Source organism: Apostichopus japonicus, chromosome 21 (genome assembly GCF_037975245.1).
Source record: "Apostichopus japonicus isolate 1M-3 chromosome 21, ASM3797524v1, whole genome shotgun sequence".
In the NCBI taxonomy this organism is placed as follows: Eukaryota; Metazoa; Echinodermata; class Holothuroidea; order Aspidochirotida; family Stichopodidae; genus Apostichopus; species Apostichopus japonicus.
Window position 1 is genome coordinate 5251820 of NC_092581.1, and position 26790 is coordinate 5278609.

Here is a 26790-nt window from a genome sequence, read left to right on the forward strand (position 1 = left end):
ACGACAAATTTCTACAATTCTCACAAACCATGTCATCATTAATTCTTCAATATTCTAAGGACATCATTATCAATAATCAGTATCTGGGTAAAATATTCAACGTCAAAACTACTAGAAACAATTATGATAATATTTTGATTAATATTTACGATAACACTATGTAATATTAGCATATATATATATATATATATTTCGTTCGATATTGTCGTTCTTTTTTCTTGACACACGTAGCCTTTCAAGGGCTATGTGGTTGTTGTAATGCCTATTCTACGCTTCCGTACACTCCCGGCACGCGCGAAAAAAACCCTGTCTGGTAATTTTGGGGCACATTATTATTTTCTGTAGCAAATTTTGAACTGCAGGAAGTCTACCTACAAGGCCCCAGGGAACCAATCTGTCATAACAAAGGGAGAGCCTGTCTATACTTCGAACTGTTTATTTTCATATTAGGTCAAATCTTATCTGAAGTCGATTATATTCCAGAAGCTCAGATAGAATTTTGAGAAGGGTTCTCATTCAGTAATCGTGTTTCAACGTTCGAACAATTGGTCTCTGTGTGTCTACTATGAACGTTGCATATGTTGATACTTGTTCTAATAAACCACAAGTGAGAATATTTCTGTCGGATCCGCCGAGTCTTTTATCATCGTGAAAAGCGTCTGGAATTTTTTTGGCCAAGGTAAGATAGAAGCCTCATATCATGTGTGTGTACGTGATGAGTTTGACTTACTACTGAAATATATAGATATTGTACAATAAGTATGGGTGTTGATCATTAATAATAAATAATACTAAACTGCTGTTGATTGTATTCACCACAGTACGGGCCTACATAGCAGTAGTGAGTGTTAGCGATGACCTCATTTCATCTTGTATTAATTATCACAATGTAGACTCCAAACATGTGCGATTTGAAATGCTGTTATAACCGGCGGTTTTCACAACGGACAGTGAACACAACACACGTAAAGTCATAGTCTAATGAACAGCGTAGGATGTAATATAGGCTGTATGTACATTATACACGCTGGCTGTTTTTAATATATTTAGTGTGTGTTAGATTTACGTATGCATACGAATTTCCGAATATAACCCAATTAATGATATTATGAGTTCGATACACGTCAGCTCTATAGATACGCTTCATATGCACATTGAGGAGGTGTACTGTACTGTAGTATACGAGTTGCACAATCAATCATACACTATACAGCTTATAAGCTGTCAAATTAAGCAGTATCTAGCTCGTAACCTAAATTATAAATTATGTTAATATCAAGAAACAATCTCCCTATACAATACATCTACGGATGCTCATTTTAACGCACGCGTGCCAAAAGGCGTTACTGACTATATAGGCCTATATATGAAAGATACATATAATTGAACAGAGAAATTAAAATCGATTCATTCCCATTCCGCCATGGTAACGCAATATGCTTATCTTGCTGAGGTGCTGTAGTATATCAATGCGTCTACACACGTATAGCTCATACAACAGTCAATATTTGCGTCTAACATATACCCACATATTTCACCTGAATTTAAAATGTGAGCTTATATGTTTATTGGTAGCGTAATGTACAGGAAACGTATTCACTAACACTGTACAATTGTTAATGGTATGAGCAATATACGTATACGGTAGACTCAATTTAGCACATTAAATGGTGTCTTCTAAATAGACCCCCCCCATCAATCCCCACCCTCAGTATAGATTTACATTTAATGATGGCCTATAGGTTCTAATAAACAAGCCACGTGCATGCGTATGGCGACTTTGACAAATTTGAACTATATAGATACATTGGTATTCCTTACAGCATAAAACATTCAGTGACGTTCCACTCACTATAACAAATATTGACCTCGAAATAACACATTTTTTAATGCCACAAGAGCCTGTATATAGCAGTAGCTTTTGTACAGTATGTATGCATGTGTGTAACGCCCTAACTGAACGACACTTGTTAGCTCGAAATTGTATATAAACCCTCCATTATTCAACACCCCGCTGCTAATATCACCTGTGTTCAGGTGAAGGTCGCCATTATGTGGTGGTCTGAACTTTTGGAAGGTCATCACCGAACGCAACCGCATTCTCCCCTGAGGTTTATTTTGGTCGGTGAATGGTTGAGGCCTTGGCACTGCCTCTAGTAAAATAGATGAGAGTGGAAGTTTTTCTGTCCTCTGTTAATACAACAGGTCAAGTTTATCTTACGAGGTCACGAAATGGGAACAAATGTCAGTTGTGAAAAAAATTAAATATTCAGATCAGATTTCGTCTGGTTTGGTACAGCAGTTATTTTGCAGATCGCCAATAGTTTTCGTAGTTTGTGATGTAAAGAGAAAATCGTAAACATCAAAATATCTACATGAAAAGTGCTTATAGTCTAGGATATGCAGTGCAAGTTTATCCCTGTCCTCGAAGGGAGGGAAGTGGGGGGGGGGGGGGTGAGATTGAAGAGGCTGGAGCCGAGATGGTGGGTCACGGGAATGGGGGTGTGGGTTGGTGGTAAATTTAATTCGATGTTATAATCCAACAGTTTTACCGAATTGACTATGATATTGCATTTGTTCTTCATATTTTGGTACAAACCATTCTTTCTATATTCAATCATTCATAATAACCAATTATTCACAACACACAAATTCACCTTTCTCAATATGCAGATTCGAAGTTTGCTTTGCTAAACAATAACTGCAGCTCAAGTAGTTAGTATATATAGTTACAGTCTCATTTCCAAAAATCAATAATTCCCGGTCCATGGCTGAATAAAACTTACAATATTCATAAATTTATACATCATGCGGGTAAAACGGCAAAACTGAAAACACTATATAGCAAGCCTATATCTATATAACGGTTTGATGGTACGTGCGTGCGCTGCCCTGCAAGCATGTGTTACAGAATATAAAATATGTGCTCTGACTCATTATAGGGTCATACTGCTCTCAATAAAAATTCAACAAATTTCTCCAAAAACTCTGCAAAATCCATACCTGTTGAACTCAAACTAGCAAGACATGGACCTAGAATTTGTTGTCTTAATGGGATTAATTATTTCCATTGCTCATTACTGCTACACCATTTAGCACGGTATAACTTCCTTAATATTCAGCTACACCAGCAATGAGGTCATAGGTCATACTGGTGTACAGACAGCAACCGGACAACAATCTGCTCTATATATGCTTATGATTAAAATGTGTGTACTCCTGCGGCCCTGGAAATATGCTTTACTTTATGGTGTATAGAGCTTCGTTGAAAGGTCACCATGTTTGTTAACTTAGGTCAAAATAAGCAGGTCTGCACATCGCATCAGGCTAATATTGCAACGTATCAGGTTTGCTGATATCACTGGTATTCAGTGAGTGTGTGGGGGGGGGGGGGAGGAGGGTCTGTTCTCTACACTGCTTCTATTATTAGCAATAGAATACCCCTTTAATTCAATATGACATTCACCATTCAGTGACTGACTGAAACTCCCACGTAGATGTTTCGGTTCCACTACTTGGAGCAAGAAAGAGTGTTAACTTAATGAATTAATGAAGTTAATTGGCCTAAAAGAAAACTAAGAGCCAATAAAAACGGTCGTTTAGATTAGTGAATGGTTTCAGACTGTATATCAATTTACAACGGTGACCAATTCTTGTATCATATTCTAGCTTATTCCTATCTCAGTTTAAGAGTTCTGATCATACATTGTGTTATGTTAACGTTGTAAATTAGCTTAGACATGCACAGGCACACTTTATTCAAAGAAAAAAAAAATGAAAATTTGCTAACATATATGCGTGATGTTTTGACATCATTTTAATTCAATCCAAATGATTCCCACTGTAATTAAGGGTAATGTGTTACCCATGTAACATAACTATATACCAGTATATGCCAGACACACGTCTGTTAAATACGATAATCATATTTATTGAGCAGTTTGGCAGAATTTTTTTTTCTAATTGAAGTTTGACTTTTGAGTGACCTTCACAATAATCCGTGTAAGGAATCATAATTAGTATGCAAGTTATGTTTTTTTCTCATTAACCCTTGTGGATTAAAATACACAGGAATGGAGAATTAAACATGGATTTAAGTTTATAACATACTCATTTCTTGTTGTTGAGACTTCTGTCTGGGCGAGTTTGATGAGCTTTATCTAGGACATGCGGTTGAAATCAACAATGCATTAAATCACTTGTTTAGTAAAATAGCATTCTCAAAGCCATGCGATTATCGTTCTCAAATATGAACAGGTGGGTGGGTCTACCAGGGTAAAACTATTTCCTAATATTATAATCCTATTGCTAACACTCAGAGCAGGTGTGTTGCAGCCCGTTATGGCAGACGGTTTTGTTATGATGTTTTACTACAGATTTGGTCTCGTATTGGTTCACTTTCCGCACTTAAACAAGTTTGCAGAAAATCGTTGATTTTAATTTTTACTGAGCTCTTCGTAGTTCGTCATTGCTTGATCCGTTGATAAAATATTAAACATTTGTTCAATTTGTTTGTTAAAAAAATATTTAAAAAAACATTGCACAATAACAGCGACGTTAAAACTGACCAATGCAATGTTTATATTGTTTGTGTGCCTCCTTTTGTAATTCTGGCTCTTTAGCAATTGTTTTCATAGCTAAATACTCATAATGAGATTTGGTCACACCAAAGTTTGCATAGATATTCTTGTTCAACAACGTTATATAGATGTTTCAATGTCAGAACGTGTATTCATTTTGTGTTGGCTATAGTTAACTTGTAAATATCACTTTGTCCTTAAAAACTCCCAGTTGTGACCTATAGTCATCATATACCAGTATTAGTGGCAGCTTTTTAATTATAAGGGCGTTATTTGTGTTTTCAACATATAGCTGTAAGGTTTAGCGAGTCAGCAATATATGCAGCATTCGTCTTATATTCGCATATCTTGTCAGCATATCTTGTCAGCATATCTTGTCAGCAAGATATCTTGTATATCTTGTCTTTGTATATATTGTCCTTGTATATCTTGTCAGCAAGATATGCAACATTCGTCAATTATGTTATTGGGGGAAGGCCAAAACTTGCTATACTCCGGTCAATGCCATTTTGTAAAATTTGCAAGAGTTATCATTGTCTGTGAAATTATATTTCCTAAATAGGAAATCGTAAATCAGTTTTGGAAATGAAAATATGGCAGTCGTATTCAAAGAAAGCAACACAGGAACTCTGAATAGATAGTTTATGTTCCCTTTTTCCTGATCTCTTCAAAAGATTAAAAGAAAATTGTTTTGAACGACAGCATAAAGACGATTTATTTTAAGTAGCTTCTGATATTGTTGCAATCATCATTTTCCTAATGCAAAGCCAAGACTGTTTTGTTGGCGGTTTATACAAGTAAGGTCAGACAGTTGGGTTACAGCTGAAATCGGAAATGAGAAGGGGCAAATCTTACCACAACGACTTGGTTATCGTCTACCAATCTTCATGACTCTCGGTCAATTTAATAAAGATGGTTCTTTTTTTTCTCTGAAAGTGACTGCGTGGTCAATCATTTCTTAAAATCAGACAAATCTTTGCTTTAGTTTAAAGGATCACATATTTAGGTTCACAATTCTCAGTGTGTTTTATAGCATCGTAGACCACTAGTAGACTCAGCTAAACTGGTTATATCAGTGATAGCCAGTTTTACATCTCTGGTTATATCAGTGATAGCCAGTTTTACATCTCTGGTTATATCAGGGATAGCCAGTTGGCATCTCTGGTTATGTCAGGGATAGCATAATTTACATCCCTGGTTACATCAGGGATAGCTAGTTTACATCTCTGGTTGTATATCAGGGATAGCCAGTTTACATCTCTGGTTATGTCAGATATAGCCAGTGCATATCTCTGGTTATATTGATATAGCCAGTTTACATCTCTGGTGTTATTAAGATAGCCAGTTTACATTTCTGTTTATGTCAGGTATAGCCAGTTTAACATCTCTGGTTATATCAGAGATAGCAAGTTTTACATCTCTGGTTATATCAGAGATATGGCCAGTTTACATCTCTGCTTATTTTAAAGATATAGCCAGTTTATATCTCTGGTTGTATCACGGAGATAACCAGTTTGACATCTCTGGTTATATCAAAGATATGGCCAGTTTACATCTCTGGTTATATCATCTCTGGTTATATCAAAGATATGGCCAGTTTACATCTCTGGTTATATCAGGGATATGGCCAGTTTACATCTCTGGTTATATCAGGGATAGCCAGTTTACATCTCTTGTTATCAATAAGAGAATAATCTATGGCACTCGTGGCAAAGCTGGATAAAACAATATTTGTCTTGGAATTTATCTGATACTGATGCAAACATTTTTGTTCGTGTAAGCATTTCTTCTCAGCTCCAAAAGAAGAAGAAGCAAATACTTGTTTCTGTTATTTCGAAACATTAGGAGTCTCTTGTAGCCTGTTTGTGTTATGGTTGGCTGACCAATCAGAATGATCAATTCCGGTATTGTCTGTCAAGTCCAATTACACGTATCCATCAATACGCGGGAGACTAGAAAGTCGACCTGAAGATTGCTAAATATGCTAGACAGTCAATAACCTCTATATTCCAGAACATCTGCATGACACTATTGTAATAGAACTATCCATCGATACATTTTGAATATCAATGTGCATATTAATGTCACCTATACAAATGTGCATCTCTGTTTGAAATAACATACAAGGTTAAATACAAAGTTAAATATTTCGACTAAGTAGGACATAATTTCACATGATGTTTGTTTCAGTCAACTTGAGTCAAACGATACTCTTGGTTTGGACTTTGGATCACTTGCAGCAATTGTGTAGAGGGTTATGTTTCTTTTCTCTATAATAATGAAAAATATCCTGTTCAATAAAGTTTGATTCTGATATGTCGAATGCATTAACGGAAGAATTATTAACGAATTTGTACGATGTAAGTGACTATATGGTATACCATCAACAAATCACAACCAACCTTTCAGAGTGAGGATTTCTAGTGCCTGTTATTTAATTGTGCATTTCCTGCGAATAAGTTAGATAAAAATGAAATTTTCGAAAAAAAATGATTTGGAAAATAAGAAAAAAAGAAAGGGAGAGAGAAACTCTAACCAGTGCTTACTCAATTAGGTCAATACTGCCTCAGTTGTACGTTGGTGCCAAAACATAAATCCTTTTATTGGACAGTTATCCGGGAGAGACTAAAATAGTTTTTGGTCAATTGAAATGATACTAGATCTTACATAATTAGTCACTAATTAATGACTTCTTTATAGCGAGTATGTTGTCATCCGGCAATCGATTTACGTTTCCTCATGTGATATTTTCTCTTGTTACAGGCTCAGTGAATCATTTCCAAGAATTTGAACTTGATCAACTCGTTTCGTTAAAACTCAACTAGGGCGCCACATCTTTTGCATCTTCCCCAATCCCAGGTCACAGTAGTTTTTCCGGAGTTCATCTCGGGCCTGATACTGGACTGTGACCCGTACAGTTATGCTATTAATTTAGTAAACCCGACAATACGCGTTGATTTATAGTCCCAACGATGATAGGATGGCCATACTTTAGATGACACTCAACGACAGGTATTTACGTCACTGGACTGGACCTCTACCTCCATTCCAATTGTTTGAATTGTTTTCAGAATTTGTCCTTACTGAAATCTTATGTACGTTGTATAACAGTGATGCGATTTCTTGACTTGACATCTTTAGAATTATAGATGTATATATTCTATAATATACGTGCTATAGGAACGTGAGGACGTTGGAGGTTGGGTATTAACATATATATTACTCGTTAGGCCAGATGACTGGTTAAGCCTACACGTATATACATTAAGCCAGCTATACCTACATGGAGGTTTGACGAACGATCTCAGCTGGTTACCTTCTGCCACGCGTCTCGTTCGGGTCGTCTGTTTTATTTCAAAGGCAAATCTACATCAGTGATTGAGCTTGAAGAATACCGAATCATTTCCGCCATCTTTGAGTCAACAGTGAACAGGATTATTTTATGTCTGATGTCATAAAAGAACGACATAACCCGAAACTTGAATGACACTCTCGTAGGGTAAAAGAAATCAAAACTTGCCGGATCTGTATCTCAGCGGGAAAGAAGAGAAATCCTTTGGAAGCTGGGTATTACTATGTGTTCCATTTAACAGTTGACTTCAAATATTATCCTTTCTATAAACAGCTTTCAAAGCCCGGAAGGCGATTCGCGTACTATTGAATCACGAGGCCCTTTTTGTGTTGAAACAACAACGGCTCATTATCCCAAGCAAAAAATATATATGATTGTATAAATTATGTTATATTGATGTCACGGTGACGCTGTATTGATATACCGGTGTGATAAATCAACAAATGACTCATAAGGTCTAAACATGTTTACGTGATTTTACTGGCTAGCTGAATAAAAAGAAAAACTCAGTCAATGCCAGGTCTGTCTTCACTTCGGAAGGTACAAGGATACGAATTCATATCTCAATTTTCGTTGATACATAATGGTCTGGCCTATACCCTATGTACGGTTCGAAGATAGTGGTTCATTTCATATGATTACAACATGATTTACAGCCTGATATTATATCTCTTGTACTTGGAAACGAGTTTCGCCTATTCATTTCAAGAGGAACCGGAGGATACGAACGCGATTGTCGGTATGTCGGTTACGTTACGATGTATCGTCACTAATTGGGGTTCAATGAATATTTTATGGTACGACCATGGAAATCATCGATACATCAGCCGAGATAGGCTAATTTACCGGCATTCCGATGAAAGTGAGCGGTTTTCGATAATCGGCGATGCTCTGTTGGGGGAATATTTTCTTCATATACGTAACATTACCTCTGAAGATGCCGGTCTGTATAGTTGCCTTCTCTTTCAAGATCGGTCGTTTCGTCTTTCATCACGTGACGCCTTGCTGCAGGTATTCCCAGAACCGAGCAAGGGTTTCCCTGTATGTTCGATGACACCGGATGTGGTAAGTGGTGGCACCGGACCGGGTGATTGGATAATGCTTAGCTGTGTCGCAGAGGGTGGCTCACCATTTAGCCGTCTAGATTGGGTCAGAAGCATGGAGATATTACCCGCTTCGTTTTTGGACGAAAACGAACCGCGGTCTGTGTACGAGTTTCGAGTAACCGAGTATCATAACGGTGCGGTTTTTTCATGTGTCGAAAGTAATCCGGTGTTGGAACACACTAGGAGCTGCAGTGTTATGCCGTTTTACAAGCCCACAAATGTCAGCCTAAGCTCACGACCTCGTCTGCCTACTATCGGCGATGACGTCACCGTGACGTGTGGCGTCCAAGCTGTGCCCGATCACGGCATGAACTACACCTGGTTCTTGAACGGTGCAGAAATGTCAATTTTCACCGGAAACGAGCAATTTTCCTTTTCCGAAGATGGTAGTCAAGTATTCTTGCAATCGATCAATGCAAGTTTCAATAATTCCCATTTTGAATGTCATGTTTTAACTATCATAGAGTTAGAAGGGAGAGCATCTTTACAGCTGACATTATTAGCGGATAAACTGTCAACTGTCGAAAAAGCACCATTTATACCTGTGGAGTCACGTGGTTTACCCCTTGTAGTACCTATTGGTGGTTCAATATTATTTATAATCATTTTAATTGTCATTGTACTTATAATATCATATCGACGAAAACGTGTCGGTATTTTGCATCTACTTAAAGCTAGACGGTCATCGTTGAGACTCAGTCAACGGTATACCGAAAATCACCGGTATACCAGATCGTCAGAAATTATCAAAACTGAACGAGACGATGATGAAGAATCGACTCATTCGGTATTGATATGTGCCACACCGCGTGATGCGATACAGGAGCATTTAAAGGAGACTTCTGGGGTGCAACAACCTACAGACCCTTCGAGTACTAGACCAAAGTTTGGTCCACCGCCTCCGCCCAGAACCGAAAAAATGTCGCAAAATGTCTCTCAAAGTAGAAGAGGACGTAGTAGGCCGGTTATAAGCGGACCGATATCGCCTGTTATACCCGATTTACAGGTATCTTTGAGAAGTTTAAATATCAAAAATCCAGACACATCTTCAATTGATGAAGATTATGTCAGTGATACGGACACAGATTGGGATCTATGATCCTTTTATTTGCTGTATGAAGTAATTGTTCCTATAAAAATTATATAAATATGCAATATTATTTATTAATGCACATTAAAATAAAATGGTAACTCTTCATCACTTTCCAACTATTCCCGGACAAAGCTTTCCCTTTATCAATGCATATAGGCGTATTTAATAACACAGAGGTTACTTGTATAAGCTGTACAGCTGTACGCGGAGTAGTGTATGGTACAGAGCTGCTTGGAACTCGTTAAGATGCTCAATGATACGTGTCAAGCTATGACTATAGCCAGATTGGTATATATATTATAGCAAAAAAAAATATCAAAATAACAGAGAATAACACGGTAGTTTTGAATGTACCCTTCTTTTGCGATTTCGAACTGATTTATCGTGAGCGTAAAATGCAGCTAATGTTTTGATAAAGATAACAAAAAAATGCTACTGCATCGAGGTACGTCTAGGCGTAAAAATATGATATTCATGCAGTTTTAAAAGGAAAGCATTCACAAACGGTACTGTATGTGATTATTAAAAGAAAAAAAGAGTTCACGAAGCTTTTTTTTCCCACCAATAAAGGAAGGAATGAAGCTGATGGGGTCAATGTGTATAATTAAATATTAGTCTGTGGGTGTGTATAGCTCTGAAACGTTTGGGCAATGACATTGTGTTTGATATTCTGGTCAAGCCAGCAATATTCATGCTTAATTGAATTTTAACATCATCATCCAGTTAGCAGAGGTTCCTGCATTGCCCGAATAGTTGTAAATCCTATAATCAAAAGAAAACAAATAATTTGCACAAAATTAATGTTTAAAAAAAAGAAGATAATTCCCTTTGCAAAACGTCGACGTATATATATGCACACATTGATCAAAACTGGTATACGATCTTGGTGAAAGAATAAATATGAAATATTAGTTTTCAGATTCCTTATGCTTCTTTTTGTCGTCGAGTTATATATAGTTTGCTCAATGTAGGTTTGTGAGGTAAAGTTAGGAGTAGACACAAACCAAACCATCTTTGTTAGTATGTGTGATAGAGATAAATGTCGTGAATAACTTCTCCAAAGCAGTCAAAAACGTGTTGTTACATTTGGGAGATATCACGGATATTAATGTTCCTACAGCTACGCACATACGGTCGAAGACTTGATCAAGTCTAAATATGACGTCATCGACTCACATGTGCTTAATTTCTCTTATGTACTTCTTTGTTTATCGCATTGTCTATATAGGTTCCTTTCACTGAGATGGGTTTTACATATGCTGAAACTAAAATGCTGAACCCCTCAACATGACCTTATGACGACATTGGTTTTTAGTGTCAACACTGTTCACAGTAAAAGGGTTTCAAAACATAATGGAACTGTGACATCACACATTGACAAAATGTCAGCAACCAGACATTAATTTTAAACTTGGAAATCTTCCAAACGATGTCAGTAATTTCTCAGCTGCTTGGAGGAGTTGTCGTTCAGAAAGGTCTCTGGCATATAAGCCGAGGATAAATATTTGACTTTTTATCTCCCTGAAGCAAAAATTTAGTCGTTTTAAACCTTTGAAAAGCTACACGTCGGTGTAGCGTATCGACAAGACTCTTCGTCATGTGGCTGGCTGCCATGATCATTAATATAGTCTGTCGCCGCAGCGCCTTATCAAAATGCATCTCGGTTTTCTGTTTGAGATTGGTCTGCGCGATTATGTTAACAGTCTGGCGTGTCTGAAGGGAATATCAAAATACACTGTTCAGAATTTTACGTGATAAATATACCATTGCAGTATATATTACTCTGACTATATCAATGAGTTATACTAATGGATTTTTTGGTTTCTTCAGTTTTATCGCAAGACCGAGGCATTGAAGATTAATCATGAAAAAAACGACAAGACAAGATAATCCTATAGCCTCCTCCCAATTGCAATTACATGATTAATTCGAAAGGATTGGTGCAGGAAAACTGAAAATTGTTAAAACGTTCAACTTTTCGAAGTCTATATGGTATACACTAATATGCATGATTCCTCCCCCACCCAATTTCACCCACCTGCTCACCTTAGTCCTTACTCTATAATACAGTCCCATTGTCCCATGCCCCCACTCCCAACACCAACGAGAAAATAAATATCAGAACAACTATTTTAATCTTGCTGACAAAGGCAGAACATTGGTCCGATCCCCCTTCCCATCCTCCCTATCTCGAACCTGTACCAAGGGGACTGGTAAATGGTCACGCAGGCGTTCAAATGTAAGCCCTACAGGAACCCTGATATAATAGGAGGGGTGGGGTGGGGTTGGTGGGGTGGGGAAGGTATCAGAAAAATGTTCACTAGTGATGTAATTGCCTCGCCGGTATGGCATAATATTGATTTTTTTGGGGGGGAGGGGGAGGGGGATTCCATCGGTGTCGAAGCCCTGCATTTCACAGCCAACATCTCAATATATAATTACTTACTGTCATCCTCCAAGCATTTGCCTTCCAAAGACGATTCATTATAGAACAGTATTGAACCCTTTACAACGGTTATGATGTTATCTGGGGGATCTGAATACTCTTGGTAGTGCTTGGATTTATCTGATTATCATTGGATAACACTTACAATGAAATAATTCACCATTTATTTGATTCACAATGCAGTTACAAGTCCCACGACCTTTCCACATTGAACGAAAACATTTTTCATTCTAGGATTTATTATGTTCACTGACTCACACACACACACACGGCTTAGATTTTTTTATGTTTCCCATAAGATTAATACTGTAGGCTATTTTCTGTTATTTGATGTTATGTATATAAACTTGACATTAGAAGGGATCTGATGTGACATTAAGTGAGGGGCCCTCAAGAGAGATACAGTTGGCTCAGTGGTGGGAATGGTATATGTTTTTGTCACATGCAGCTGTCTGTATCTTTGTTTTTCTATAGTGGATGGCTTGGAGTCTGCTCAACAAATTCCTACACTCTGATCTTTCCACGTCGCTTGGGAACTAACCGCTGTTGTTAATCGTGTCTCACTCCCTTCCTTTGCTACACACTTCTTTTTAAATTCCTATACTGACTCTAGTGCGCATTTCTTGTAAGCTGATAACTCGTCGCTTTGCCTGGTGATATACTTACTCCCTCTATATAGATGCTCGCAACACAACAGCCCAGAGCGAGATTGAATGGACAGAAGACAACAGAAATGGAAAGGTAAAGTCGGTGGGGAGTATAATTACACGTCATGATGACGTAACGCCTGCGTGAATAAATTTAAACAAAAACCCTCTGTAAAGCTGTAGCTATGTCTTTCAAAATGTAGTGAGTCCAGCAATCGGCCTTGTCTCATATCGTATCTCTTAATGAACGTTGTAATTCGAATTATGGTATCTCTAAAGATGTTTAAGTGTGATACTAAAGAAACCGCATTCTTAAAAATTCCTTTTAAAGGGAGTGAAGACTCGCGCACAAAGAAACGTCTGATGCCGGTAATCTGACCTAGTTTCGAATGAGGTGTAAAAGAAGTGTTAGACACCACCACCATCGATCCCAGAAAATACACACACAGCTTGCTACCTTCGGTAATTAGACACTAGTGTACAGTCAATACATGCAGCTACAGCCAAAACCCACAACACAGTGTACATAGCGGCGATGGACATCTCAAGTCTAGATAAAAGATAACAAGGTATCACGTTTCATTACTGTCTGCATTTTGCAGAGACAAGAAAAGAACTTCACTTGCAAGCAACGAAAAGTTAACTCTTTTTTCAGAGGGCGGCACGCGGTTTGGGGCGAGTCTTCAATGCCTTTAAGTCCTACAAATGTTTTTCGAATAAGTTTGTGTGATACCGATATAGTTATACTGTGTCCGGCAGGTGAAGATTTATATACCTACATATGTATGTATTATTTATATACCTACATATGTATGTATTAATATTGTTCCTCGAATTAAAATAGTGTCTGGTTTACAGCTATATATAGCTACTTCTGCATGTACTAACAAATGCTTGCCTTTAGAAGGAAGTTTGGGTCACTGGGGTGGGGTAGGGGGTCGTGAAAGGTAGACAATATGATGGTGGCCGTGTGTAGTTAGGGGCTTGAAAAACTATCATTCTTAAATCCATTTTCAATGATTTTTCCAGGCTCGTCCATCTGTTTTCACTCAGTCCGCGTTAAAGGACAACATAACGTTACAGCCTATACCACCGGGGTATTGTGAAGTAATCTGCACAATAAATGCTGTACGTTGCGGGAGTCACAAAGATAATGAACCTAGCTTTATTTATACACAGTATATCCACAGTGTCTGCTTTACTTCCTAAGTCGCCGCCATTGAATTTTTGTAAGCGTTTTTGATATTGTATTATAAAATGTTGCTATTCATCGCAAAAGTGCAGCTGGGGTGCAGATGGTTCCTAACAAAGGCCAAAGTCAACAATACGTTCATTATATTAACACATGCCTTAGATTTTAATTGTTATACGAAGAAAGGGTTCTTACAAACTAGGCATTCTGAAGAGGTTAGACGGACGTGTTGATTAAGTTACTCATTGGCTGTCGTGTTCATTCAAGAGTATAGGATATTTCACTGCGGAGTGCCAAGCAAGTTGAAAGCAGCTTTATTTGTTTGAACTATTTCATCTGAAATCGTGAACTAATTTATTAGTTAATTTGGTGGATCGATGAGACGTTGAACTATAGAATTTATCCACACAAAAAATGTATAAATAAATAAATAACTGAGAAAAATGTGCGCGGGAAATGAAGGTGGTGGGACTAATGTATGGATGGATTGGTACAAGGTGTGAAAAACGTTATCACTTGTCGTTTTAAACAGACTGTGTAGGTGGTAAGAGCGCTTCCCGTGGCGGGATCCTAAAAGGTCGGCGCATGCACATGGAATAATCACAATGCGTGACGTCACTACAATAACACCATCCAGTAATCTTTGGTCTATTAAAACTTCACGTGCATAATGTACGTGGTAAGTACAATAGCTGCACTCGGATCTGTGCTAGGCGCGTTAAACATATGATATCCACAAACTTGTGCTTGAGTGTATGCGCATATATACAACAATTGGTCATCTTTGTTCTGTCTGGCCGCGATGTTATATTTCCTCCTTTTCCAATTTGACAAACTCTTCCAGCAGTAAACTTCACTCTGCCGCATACTAGTACATGCACTCACCTGCAAGGTCAAGGGTCACCTGTTAGCTCAGCGTCGTTTCGTGGTCGTCAAGACGGAGACTAAACGAATGGTCCGTTTACTGTTTTCATAACACATGGTACGGATTACAGGTAAGTTTATGAAATTAAATATCGATGTAACCCCATAAAGGAAACGCTTTGTTCCCCGGATCACAATATAGACATTTTAGTTAAACAAAATATATTTTCTTGAACTTGGGAAATGTTGATTTAGACGGTTCACAACTTCAATGGTATAGATTTGGTTTACATTGTGAGAGTATTTATCATATCGGGTACCGGTTATACTGTATGTAATCAGGCAGTACATCTGTACATGAGCTGCATGGACAACGTACAGAAACATGAGGGGGTTGAATAAATAGATTAACCCAATTGAGAAAGACTATCACTGATAGCCGCATCCAGGCCACCAAAATAAAAGAACACCTGGGAAAAAGAAAACAAATTCGAATACAGAGAATCACTAAATTACCGGCATGTGTGGACTTCTCAAGTACACGATTGACTAGCCTATATATATGGGTGAAACACAAACTATTGCGTGGGAATATGCAAGTACCAGTCACACCCCACTATTTTCTTAATCCCATCCGCATGAAAGTGTGTCAAGAGAAAGGTAGGACATCCGACGCGATGCGATTTACTGAGACAGCTTTATCAGCACTTTTGTTTCTTTCATGGTCATCGCATTTCAATCACTGTGATCGGAAAGGACTATAAATGGTTAAGTAGAGAGAGGGCTGGTGTGGGTAACGTCAAATTTATGATACGCTAAATCGGCAAATGCGTAACAGAACTCCGGAGAACACATCGTAGAAATGTTTACTTGTATCGTCATTGTTCATTTGTTGAAAAGACACAAGCTATACTAAACAAAACATTTGAAGCCTTATCTAATTGTTATTCCCGCCGAATTGACTCGGCAGTATTCTCGTAGCTATACTAACTAGGTAGTAGCCTAGTATTGTTATCCCATTTATGACGTCACTGTCGCATTTTGCGGTAACGCGTAGACAAAGGAATCTCATTGATGAAAACGCTGTAAGTATCTATATAGTGTTTCGAACACACGTATCACGCAGTTAACGGTTACGACCACGTTGCCTTATCCCTTAATAGGCCTGCATCTCAATCACTGTCTGGCTGATCAGGGAGTTGTTACAATTCTCTGATCTGGTAATGGCTTTATCTTTTCACAAGTTGGAACGGCATTAGCAAACACCGCTGTGTTTTTACGTGACCCGAGCTTATGAAAACAACATCCAGACTAAATTAATTAACGAAAGTCATTCTTCGAGTGTACCTCTCATTCAAAAACAAACAGCATATATATATATATATATATATATATATACATATATATATATATATATATATATATATATATATATATATATATATATATATATATATATATATATATATATATATATATATATATACATATATATATATATATTATATATATATATATATATATATATATATATATATATATATATATATATATATATATATATATATATATATATATACATATATTTATTTATTTATTTATTTCGCCAGACTGAAACAAAACTCACCATGGTGTACCGGTGGTGTACCCTTGTTTCCTTGGCAACGAGTTATAAACAAATTTAGAAGAGTATCAGAAAACAGGATCAAGTGCAATACAACCTTGAACTTGAAACCGTCCGCAATCAATGTGGGTATATGGAAGTAATAGCGATCGATCGACTTAATAACCTCCTGTGTGTCTGTATGTCTGTCAGTTAGTGCTTGATTTCATTTCATGTTATCTTAGTGCTGGAAATGTCTTTGAAATCGAATTTTAAAACGGAACTCGCTTTACATAACCAACTGATTAAATTCAGAACAGTAAGACGAAGCCACTAAAATAATAATAATAAAAAAAATATATATATTTGAAAGATTTAGGCCCGCAACATTACCAAAACATCACCTGGTGAACTCAAATTTAAGTCAAATGATAATATTAAGCCAGTGGGGTAGCCAGGTGGAAGGAGAGGGGTGGGGGGGGGGTAGGATGGAGTGAGGAGGGTTCCCGAACAGTTTTTACTTCTGATATCGCTAAATATGTCCACATGTATTATTAACTAAAGCTGAAATGTTCCTCTCAACCTCTACCCCACCGTCTGTTCCCGCATGGGTTAGCATATTGATTTAGAGATTAAAACACACACACACCCAAATTTGTTTGCAAAGATTCAGTCGCTTTAACATCCCAGTCACTCTCTTGCTTTTAATTCCACTCCATCCCTCTAATTGTCTTCGTTAATCCCCAGTAATCCTATAATCCTGACACTCATGGTGTCGGTAAGTACTAAATTATCAATTGAAAATAATAACCCCTCAGTGCGAGCTGACGAGTCAATGCTGTAATGTTTGATAAAGGGGGCGGGCTTTCACTGTTGTATTGCAGTCGAGAAGATGGATAAAGGGGATCACTGGCTAGAAATCTTCAGATCGCTTCTCGGCCTTTTGGCTAAGATCATGTGTAGTATCTCTTCCCTTAGGGAATGGTGATACACACCTGACGATGATCACACAGTCACAGTCCCGATGCAAGGGGACTGGGGCTGAGAGCGGATCAGTCGTTTGGTAGTTTGGTTTTCGTGCCCAGGTTCTTTCCTGGGTGACTTTTTCTTAAAAAGTATCTTCAGTAGGAATCACGGTTGAATACGACACATTTAACCGGATCGTCTGATTTGAAATGATTTCTGTGTTAGTATGCACATGTTCTTATGTATGAGCTAGACCGGAAAATGGCATTTAATTTACAGCATCGCAGATCTTAAATTAGATAGTTTCAGCATTTCCATTGCTACATAATGCATGTTTCGCGTACTTCCTATACCATAAGTTTGTTAAGGAGACGATGAAGTGCAAAGTTCCAAATAAAGTACAGTGGTGCATCAATAGGGAGAGTATAGGGTTGGGTATGGAGGCGAGGAGGGGGGGGGGCGAGGGGGAGGAGGGGGTCAAGGTTAAAAGAGCGGCAACAGACTTTAGTGTTCTTCCACCTGTTTTGCACTCTAATTGATGTCAACAATTAGTCCTGAACACAAATGCTGACTGACGTCATAATGAGCCTTGCGTTAAAATATCATTCAAGGCCGCCATTGGCTTATTTCGAACCCTGACAACCAAGCAGATGTTGGAGCGAAATCTGCACTCAAAATTGAAGTATGGTACATAATTATAACGTTACCCCCCCCCCCCCCCCGCCCGACAAATGACGGTCTCAGATCTGTAGCTTGCATCCCACTACAAATAGTTGCATTTCGTATTTAGATTCAGTCATGACTGCACACGTCACATATTGCTGTTAAATCATCTCCATGTGTGTTCGGCAAGTTTCGACAATTTGTTTTCACCAAATGAACGTACAATTGAGATTAATTAAAGGTTCCAGTCCATTCGAATAATTTCGTATGTTTTCATATAAGTAATGAATAACGTGTATAAAAGCAACGTAAAAATTTCAATATATTCGACTTTCTCTGATATCTTTGTTGAAATGACACTTAACATAATTCAATAAACAGCTTGTTACCCCTTAACTGCGCCTGCGCATAATTCTATATCTATCAGTCGCAAACAGCTGCTTTAAGTCCACGCAAACCACTAATAAAACGAAACCGAATATTTATCTATTTTTAGGCTTTTCTCGATTCTTTTCAAACTCGAGCTTGATTATTCCCTATGCAATGAAACTGATCACATGAATTCTGAGCTGTAACCTACTTTTAGAATGATTCCAAAACCGCTTGTTGCCATGGCAGAGAAACAGAGAGGAAAAAAAATCAGAAAATTAGTGATATGATGATCAGTTCTTCCCAGGTTTTCAAACTACTAAGGGATGGGGGAAGCGAATAAGATGGGTGTGGCGGTAGGTAGGGGGGGGGGGGGTGTTGGTTATGACGTCTCTGGTAAACGAAATCTTTGGCATCGCTCTTGGAATGCCAAATACTCGCCCAAATTCCTCTTAGGGTTCGAGATGAGTGACTAATTGATAAGCCTAAGCAATGGGAGCAAGAGAATACCGAGGATCTTAATTAGCGATGATTACAGGCAAAGAAACTTAATGTGTCAATCAACAAGAATATCATGTTTATAAAGGGAAATATGCAAGGAGTCTTAAAAGGCTTAGTACCTTTGAGGGTTCGAAATGACAAAGGTTACATTCATAGTGGTATACTGAGTGAGTCGTTATCAAGCCATAATATAGTCTAAAGAGGTTAAATACATTGTTGAACGAAACAAATATTTGGTTGGTGTTTGTCAGGCGGTGAAAAATTCATGGTTTTCATTGTACTAATCGGGTAAATTTCTCCTTCAATGGCTCTGGTTTGGACACCCCACCGGTCATACCCTGCACATTAATTGCACAATCTAGTTTTGGTGAGAATATCTTAGCAAGATAAGCTAAAAGTATTGAGTGGGATTTCTTGTCATATAAGAACACAGGATGCGTTAAGAACACAATTTCGCCTGCTTATATATATAGAAGCACTAGGTAGAAAGGGAAAAAACAGTTGTATTGAACGATAAAGGGTAGCTAATATTCTTGGCCTATCAACTAGAAAAGGTCGTCGGCTAAATATCTAAACCACTTAACGTTTTATTGCAAATCTACTTCCTTATAATGTGTAAGCCTCAAGCTTTCCTGATTCGCTCACATCGCGAAATGTAAACTCAGTTTCTAGAAGAGCGCCCGCTTTCTGCGAAACTACACGCTCAAGCCGGAACGACTTCTTAACTTTTGGTTAAATGTTTTTTTTTTTTTTTCGTTTTTTTGAATGAGACTTTTGGGAGTTTATGTCAATCTACAGATGATCTAGAAAGACAGCTTAAAGTAAAACTCTCAGCAGCTATGAAAAAATGAGCTTCCAACTTTGATATCGCGGATTCGTGGAGGATGAAAAACAGTAGATTTGAAGCAAAATAAGAAAAGAATATTAATATATGCCTAGGCTCTGTGGGTGACTATAGTTACAAAGCATTTGATAATGCATTCAGCAATAACATAATCAGGGGGTAGGAGCCGGGGGCCACTGGGGGCACGTGCCCCCCACTTTTTTCTCCAAAATAGCAAATGTGATCTACTGGCAAATAAAATGTGCCCCTTTGATGAAGAACTGTCTTTTGGAGATCTTAAGCCTTTGTTAATTTTAATATTTTATTTTAATTATTTATTTTTAGTCTGTACATGCTATTTTTAAAATGGCATCCCATATCTTTTTGTAGCACGGTTAACAATAAACAATCTCAACAAATAGTATTGATAGCATACTAACACATCATATATATTTAAGTGATATGGCCGGTGTGTATCGGTTTATAGCATAACGAGTGGTGATTGTTGAATGAGAAAGTGCCCCTCTGATGTTGTGCCTCCCCCCCCCCCCCCCCGGCCACTTATTGGAAGCTTCCTACCCCCTGAACATAATAGCTCCATGGATAATGGTTAATGATTTAGAAGACATGTACTAAAATTCATGTCTACATCCGCTAACTTTAACGTAAATTCCATGTTTTCCGTGCAGGAAGAGCAAATTGCCAATATCGTACTTTGTTAGTGTCGATTAAAATGAAATAGAAAACCTCATTCGTGGAGTAGTGTATGTTACAACCGCATGTTCCCGAGTGGTGTATTACTTTGTGAACAACCCCCTCACTTTTGTATCTGTTATGCAGAGAACATTGCTGTGTTATGGCAATCACATTCATACTTTAGGGAATTGATAAAGGGAGGGTAAAAACATTAATAAGAATAATTGAAAAAAAAAACTATCGTTGCAGGGCAAGGACGGGTCATGTGTATCATCTTTCAACTCAGTTTCTTCTCGCTTTGCACGAGGAAGGCACTCAATATGTTGTTGACTGATGAATTCAGATAAACTTTCAGCAGGGAGTTGATATGGAAACTCCCTGCTTGCAGGAAGTTTGGGTATTCAAACTTTTCATTCAAATAATCATGAAAAAGTTGTAAATTGTACAACATTTTTTGTGTGTAATGTGTATATGATTAATAATAATGGAGCCAATTGTTTATGGGTGGCGAAATATAGATAATCAATAAATTGGTATCTTTAATTAAACAAGTATCGATGTTCATTCGGTTGTTGGTAAACTCTGTTGAAGTGTCCTAGTATGATAAATATTTGTCCTAATTTGGGCAAAACCCATCTACTTGGTAAAAATTGACGATTCAACTAAAAGGGTGCCTTTAAAAAGCCTGCGTTCCCATGACCTCTTGTAAGTTGGATTAAACCAGCATAAAGTTAAAGGAAAAATAAAGGCATAAAACTATTTGTGATATATTCTATAGAACCGTTATAAAACACGGATATCAGTGAAGGTTGCAATGCTATAGCACTTTTAATTTAAAAAATGACAATGCAATGATTTGAGGCTCATCAGTTAAAGTGCCTGGACAACTAAGTCTAGCACCTGGGTCAGTACCGTAGGTCATGAGTTCCCTGGATGCTACACAAAACTAACAAGAAAACCATACGGGAAGTTTTTCACGGCCTCATATAACAAGTTTACGATGCAATAAAAATTTTCAGGCACAACCCGCGCTGGTTGTTATCCATATTTTTGTGCTCTGTTGCTTATATGAAGTTGAAGCAAAAAAGATCTTTGCTTGAGTTTACTCAATATTATGAAACATTGGATCAATATTGACGTTTCGACCTTTAGGCTACCGGGGAGCCTACGTCATCAAAAAGTTTAGCCTTAGAGAAACTGACGGATATTTAGCATACTTTAACCAGAAAAAGTATACCTTTTTTTGAGGTTTGGGGGGGGGGGGGGTGTGGGCGGGAGGGGATTAAGGTCTAACCTATAAAGACTAGAATTCTGACTTTAACTTGTCCATAAATGTATTGAGTATTTGTGCTTTCTATGATATTTCATCCTATTTGTCTCAAGTTCGGTATTTTGTATAAAATTCGTCAACTTTAAATGTTGTTATCACCAAAACTATGCATACAATTTTCAGTAGGATACTGAGAATCTGTTCCCTCTCACAACCATTGGCGTTGGAGGCGGGTCGGGGGAGGGGGGGGGGGCGGTACAGCCCCCAACCAAATATTTTTGTGAAAATTCGAGCAATATGCTGAGAATTTTTCGGGCACCTACTGAAAGAAAATTAAATTGTAATGATGTAGCTAAAGGAAATCAATATAGTTTAAAAAGAAATCTCATTGGGCATTGAAATAAAGTTTTAAGCTTGCCCGACTAATTCGCCATTACTAATGTAAAAAGAGAGTTTTGACATAACTGGCCCTCCATGCTTTTTCTCCATCTACATAGGACATTTCGTTGTTTACATTAGCATCCCGCGGATGATGGATGTAATAACCGATGCATGCCTATATGATATGTACTTTAAGATGTTGAACGCGCACGGAGCGCGCGAAATCTCGTGTTGTATTTTTCGGGCAAGTCGTTAAAGCCCCACCCCCCCCCCCCAAAAAAAAGAAATTGGGCTCCTTACGCCTCTATGCTCACAACATTATCAAACACGAAGTTTTGACTGATTTGAAAGTAACTGATATGAAATCAAACATTGAATATAGTCTATAGTGAAAGTAAGCGAATAGCTTCATAAAATAAATTCATGAATTTTAGTAGACAAGAAATTGTGTCGAAAACTTCGATCAAAATTAACGATTAATGACTGAATATATGAGCTCCTGTTTGTACTGTTAGTCCTGTTTACACCTTAAAACAGGGTTTCCCTAACTTTATCCCCCACGATCCCCTGTGGATGTCAGAGTTGTCCACAAACCCTTAACTTTTCGAGACACGATCTGAGTCATTTTATACTATTATACGCATAACACTGCTTCGTAAAAGATCGAGTATCACATGCACGGTACGGTACTATACTATGACAACATATGCGTATGGAACGCGAAAAGAGTTTGTCGATAGGTACGACTTTTGTACATTACTAAATTATGATACATCAGATTTTAGTTCAACAAAAAGTACTCTAGTTTTGAGTTTCAGAAACGTCTCACGAACCCCCTGGGATGGACTCACTCATCCCCTGGGGGTTCATTCACCCCAGTTAGAGAACCCCTACCTTACAACGTACGGCGGGCTTTCATAACGTCGTGCTTTTTACCTACCAGTTATTTTTGTCTTGAATATTAATATGAGACGCCAATTTCAACTTGAAATCAAACCATCCAAGCATGTTGTTGTCTTCATTAAGTTAATGTAACATATGAGATGGTTACTCTCGTTACAAGATCATGTACTGCACTATTGATTATGTCTTCTTGGTTCAATAAAACAACATATATAAAAGTGCAATTGTGCACGGTCATTCGTGAATTTACTATCGAACATGGAAAAACGTGATGAAATACAACCCCGTCTGCAAGAATGGGGGTGAGGAAGGGGGTGGGAGGGGTGGAGAGGGCCAGTTTTTCAATATGTTTTCAAAATTAAATAGAAATAAAACCATTGGGATTCTATATAAGTTGCATGTTAGTTTTGTATAGTAATTAAAGCAGGGTAAAGAGGCTGTAATTGAAAACCACATTTGTTTCTTTTATTTTATCTTAGAGGATGATTTTAAGATACAAACTTAGATTTGATCTGTTTGTAGACAATGAAAACACAATGCTGTCAGTTCAGATTGGATTTCTATAACACTTTGAAGTTTTGAGAAGTTATTTTTTATAACAGATGAGGTTGTCAACTAAAGTGACTGGACTATGAAGTCTAATACACAGATCATAAGGCCAGTCCCTCGCATAATGCAACACAAACTTCAGTGGCAAAACTTTGAGACATTTTTGGGCTGAAAGACGTGTTACAATACACAACTACCTTAACATGATTTGCGACAAAAAAAGCTTCACGACTGAGCGATTTGATTAAGTCTAGACTAATGACTGAACATATAGTATATATTGGGGAAGATTTAAAGGTTTTATTGCAATTGTCGCATTTGCCTGCAAAAGGAACGTTCCTTAGATGCTGTTTTGTCAATCGCATTCTCGTACACATGAGTGGCATCTCCTGTTAATGAAAAATAAACATGGCTTGTGATTCTAACACGCGCTTGACTTTTCCATGATTTGCTGCGTGTTTATTCTTTGCCCTTAATGCAGCGAGCTCCGTTAATCAAGTTCTACAAGCCCTCTGAAATTCAATTATGTCGTCCTTCTATACTCGAGTTACTGTATAAGAACTTCATAGGAACGTCAAAGATCAATGTTACGAAGAACAACATGCTGAAGAAGAATAAAAATAAAACGATGTCTGAGTACATTCACAGAGTATATTTGTACTTTTTTTAATGTGACTCTATCTTAGAGAAGAGTGTTAAGGCTCAAAGAGTTTACATTCTTACACTGAAACTATTGTGGTCAGGGATATGTACTGAGTGAACACTGAACAATGAATCATCGACAATGATCAGTGAATAGTGAACACATGTGAGCAGTGAACAGTTGTGAGCAGAGAGCACATGTGAGCAGTGAACAATGAACACATGTGAGCAGTGAACACATGTGAGCAGTGAACAGCTGTTAACAGTGACCACATGTGAGCAGTGAACACATGTGAGCAGTGAACACATGTGTGCAGTGAGCACATGTGAGCAGTACACAGTGAACACATGTGAACAGTGAACATATGTGAGCAGTGAACACAAATGAACAGTGAACACATCTGAGCAGTGAACACATGTGAGCAGGGAACAATGAATAGTGAGTAGTGAACACATGTGAGCAGTCAACACATATGAACAGTGAACACAAGTGTGCAGTGAAGACTTGTGAACACATGTGAACAGCTGTGAGCAGTGAACAGCTGTGAGCAGTGAACAGCTGTGAGCAGTGAACAGCTGTGAGCAGAGAACAATGAATAGTGATTAGTGAACACATGTGAGCAGTCAACACATGTGAGCAGTGAACACAAGTGTGCAGTGAAGACATGTGAACAGCGAAGACATGTGAACAGTGAACACATGTGAACAGTGAACACCTGTGAGCAGTGAACAGCTGTGAGCAGTGAACACCTGTGAGCAGTGAACATCTGTAAGCAGAGAACAATGAATAGTGAGTAGCTCTCAGTGAGCAATGAACAATAAAACAGTTACAAGTGAGCAGTGAGCGAGAAGCAGGGAACTGTAAAATTGTAACAGTGAGCAGTGAACATCTGTGTGCAATGAAATCTTTGCGAACATCTTTGTGAAAAATTGCCAGTAACTAAGGATCAGTCAGGACTACGCAGGCAGCAGTCAACATACGATAGAGTGAGAAGTGAACAGGTGTGAGTAAACTGCGTGTAGCGAGCAATAAAAAGTGCAGCAATGAACAGTTAGGAAGAGGGAGAGTGAATTAGTGTGAGCTTGGAGTATGCGCCTGTGAGCAGCGAGCAGTTAGCAGTGAAAGGTAATCGGTAACTGTGGAACTGTGAGAAATAAACAGGGAACAGTAAATAGTCAACAGAGTGAAGTGAACAGATATGTATGTCTGTATGTATGTATGTTAGATCCTCCTGCAAGCAGGAACTCGCGAAGAAGCCTCATTGACTTATCAAAGCCGCAAGCTGACCGAAGGCAGTCTCTTAGATTCATATTTAACGTCCAATATTATGAATTGTTAATTGTCAACAACTCTGTAACTGGACGACATACATTAATCTGGGAGTGACTCGAACTCGGGACCTTATGATTAAAAGGCACCGGCGTTAACCACTGAGCTAACACTCTATGATATGAGCAGTTAGCAGCTAGTTCTGAGCCGTTACTGTGTGCCCTGCATTTGGGCAGACCTAAGCAGAAAAAACAACATATAGTCATTGACAGTTACAATTAATCAGCCGTGATTTTTAAGGCCTCGGTCTCCAAAACGACGTCAAATGAATAAATTAAGCGTTTGGTTAATTTTGAATGTTTTAATGCATGTATGAATGGAAAAGCCCTGTATAGAAGATCATTCCTTACCCACCGAAATGGGTATCGGTTTAGAAGCAGTTGTCAAAGCCTGAGCTTCTTTTGACGTTTTGTTCTAATGAAACTTGATGATACAATCACAAGGTTTTTGTGACATGATAATTGCACGAGGGACTATTTTGGCGCCTTCTTGATCAAAGTGTCAATGAAAAGTATCGGTAAGTGTGATTGTCACGGACGTTTCGATTATTTGATCGGGGTACCTTTAACCGAAAAAAACCCCACACTGCTAGGATATACAAAAAAGAAAAAAAGATGTATAAGGACAGCAACGGTCAGTAACTGTTTGATAATTTGTAAACTATATACATCAAGATATTTACGTTTGTTTGGATAAAAATCGTGACAACCAAGGAACGGGTCGGGTCGACTACAGTTCTCCTATACAAAAATGGTGCCAATCAAATACTTGAATTTGACATTTATTTTATTCCAAGTAAAATCAAATTCTACAT

At 38.0% G+C, this 26790-nt stretch overlaps 1 protein-coding gene, 1 long non-coding RNA gene and 1 pseudogene across 3 annotated transcripts in view; all 3 read left to right on the top strand.

The window, feature by feature from the left end:
* Nucleotides 1–311: 311 nt before the first annotated feature.
* LOC139962794 (uncharacterized) lies at nt 312–11042 on the top strand. The gene is made up of 2 exons (XM_071963127.1): nt 312–679; nt 7344–11042. Exon 2 carries the CDS (start codon nt 8578–8580, stop codon nt 10135–10137), a length of 1560 nt encoding a protein of 519 aa, XP_071819228.1. The 5' UTR covers nt 312–679; nt 7344–8577; the 3' UTR covers nt 10138–11042.
* Nucleotides 11043–13545: 2503 nt separating this feature from the next.
* Nucleotides 13546–26790, top strand: part of LOC139963219 (uncharacterized) — a 69739-nt gene continuing 56494 nt past the window's right edge. For both annotated transcript variants that reach the window (XR_011791526.1, XR_011791527.1), the window contains exon 1: nt 13546–15411. This is a non-coding gene — a long non-coding RNA (uncharacterized lncRNA). The remainder of the gene's footprint in view (nt 15412–26790) is intronic.
* LOC139963309 (U2 spliceosomal RNA) lies at nt 17811–17905 on the top strand (annotated as a pseudogene).

Bases quoted from the DNA above. Each gene is read 5' to 3' on its own strand.
- LOC139962794 (XM_071963127.1), top strand. From the start codon at position 8,578: ATGATTTACAGCCTGATATTATATCTCTTGTACTTGGAAACGAGTTTC.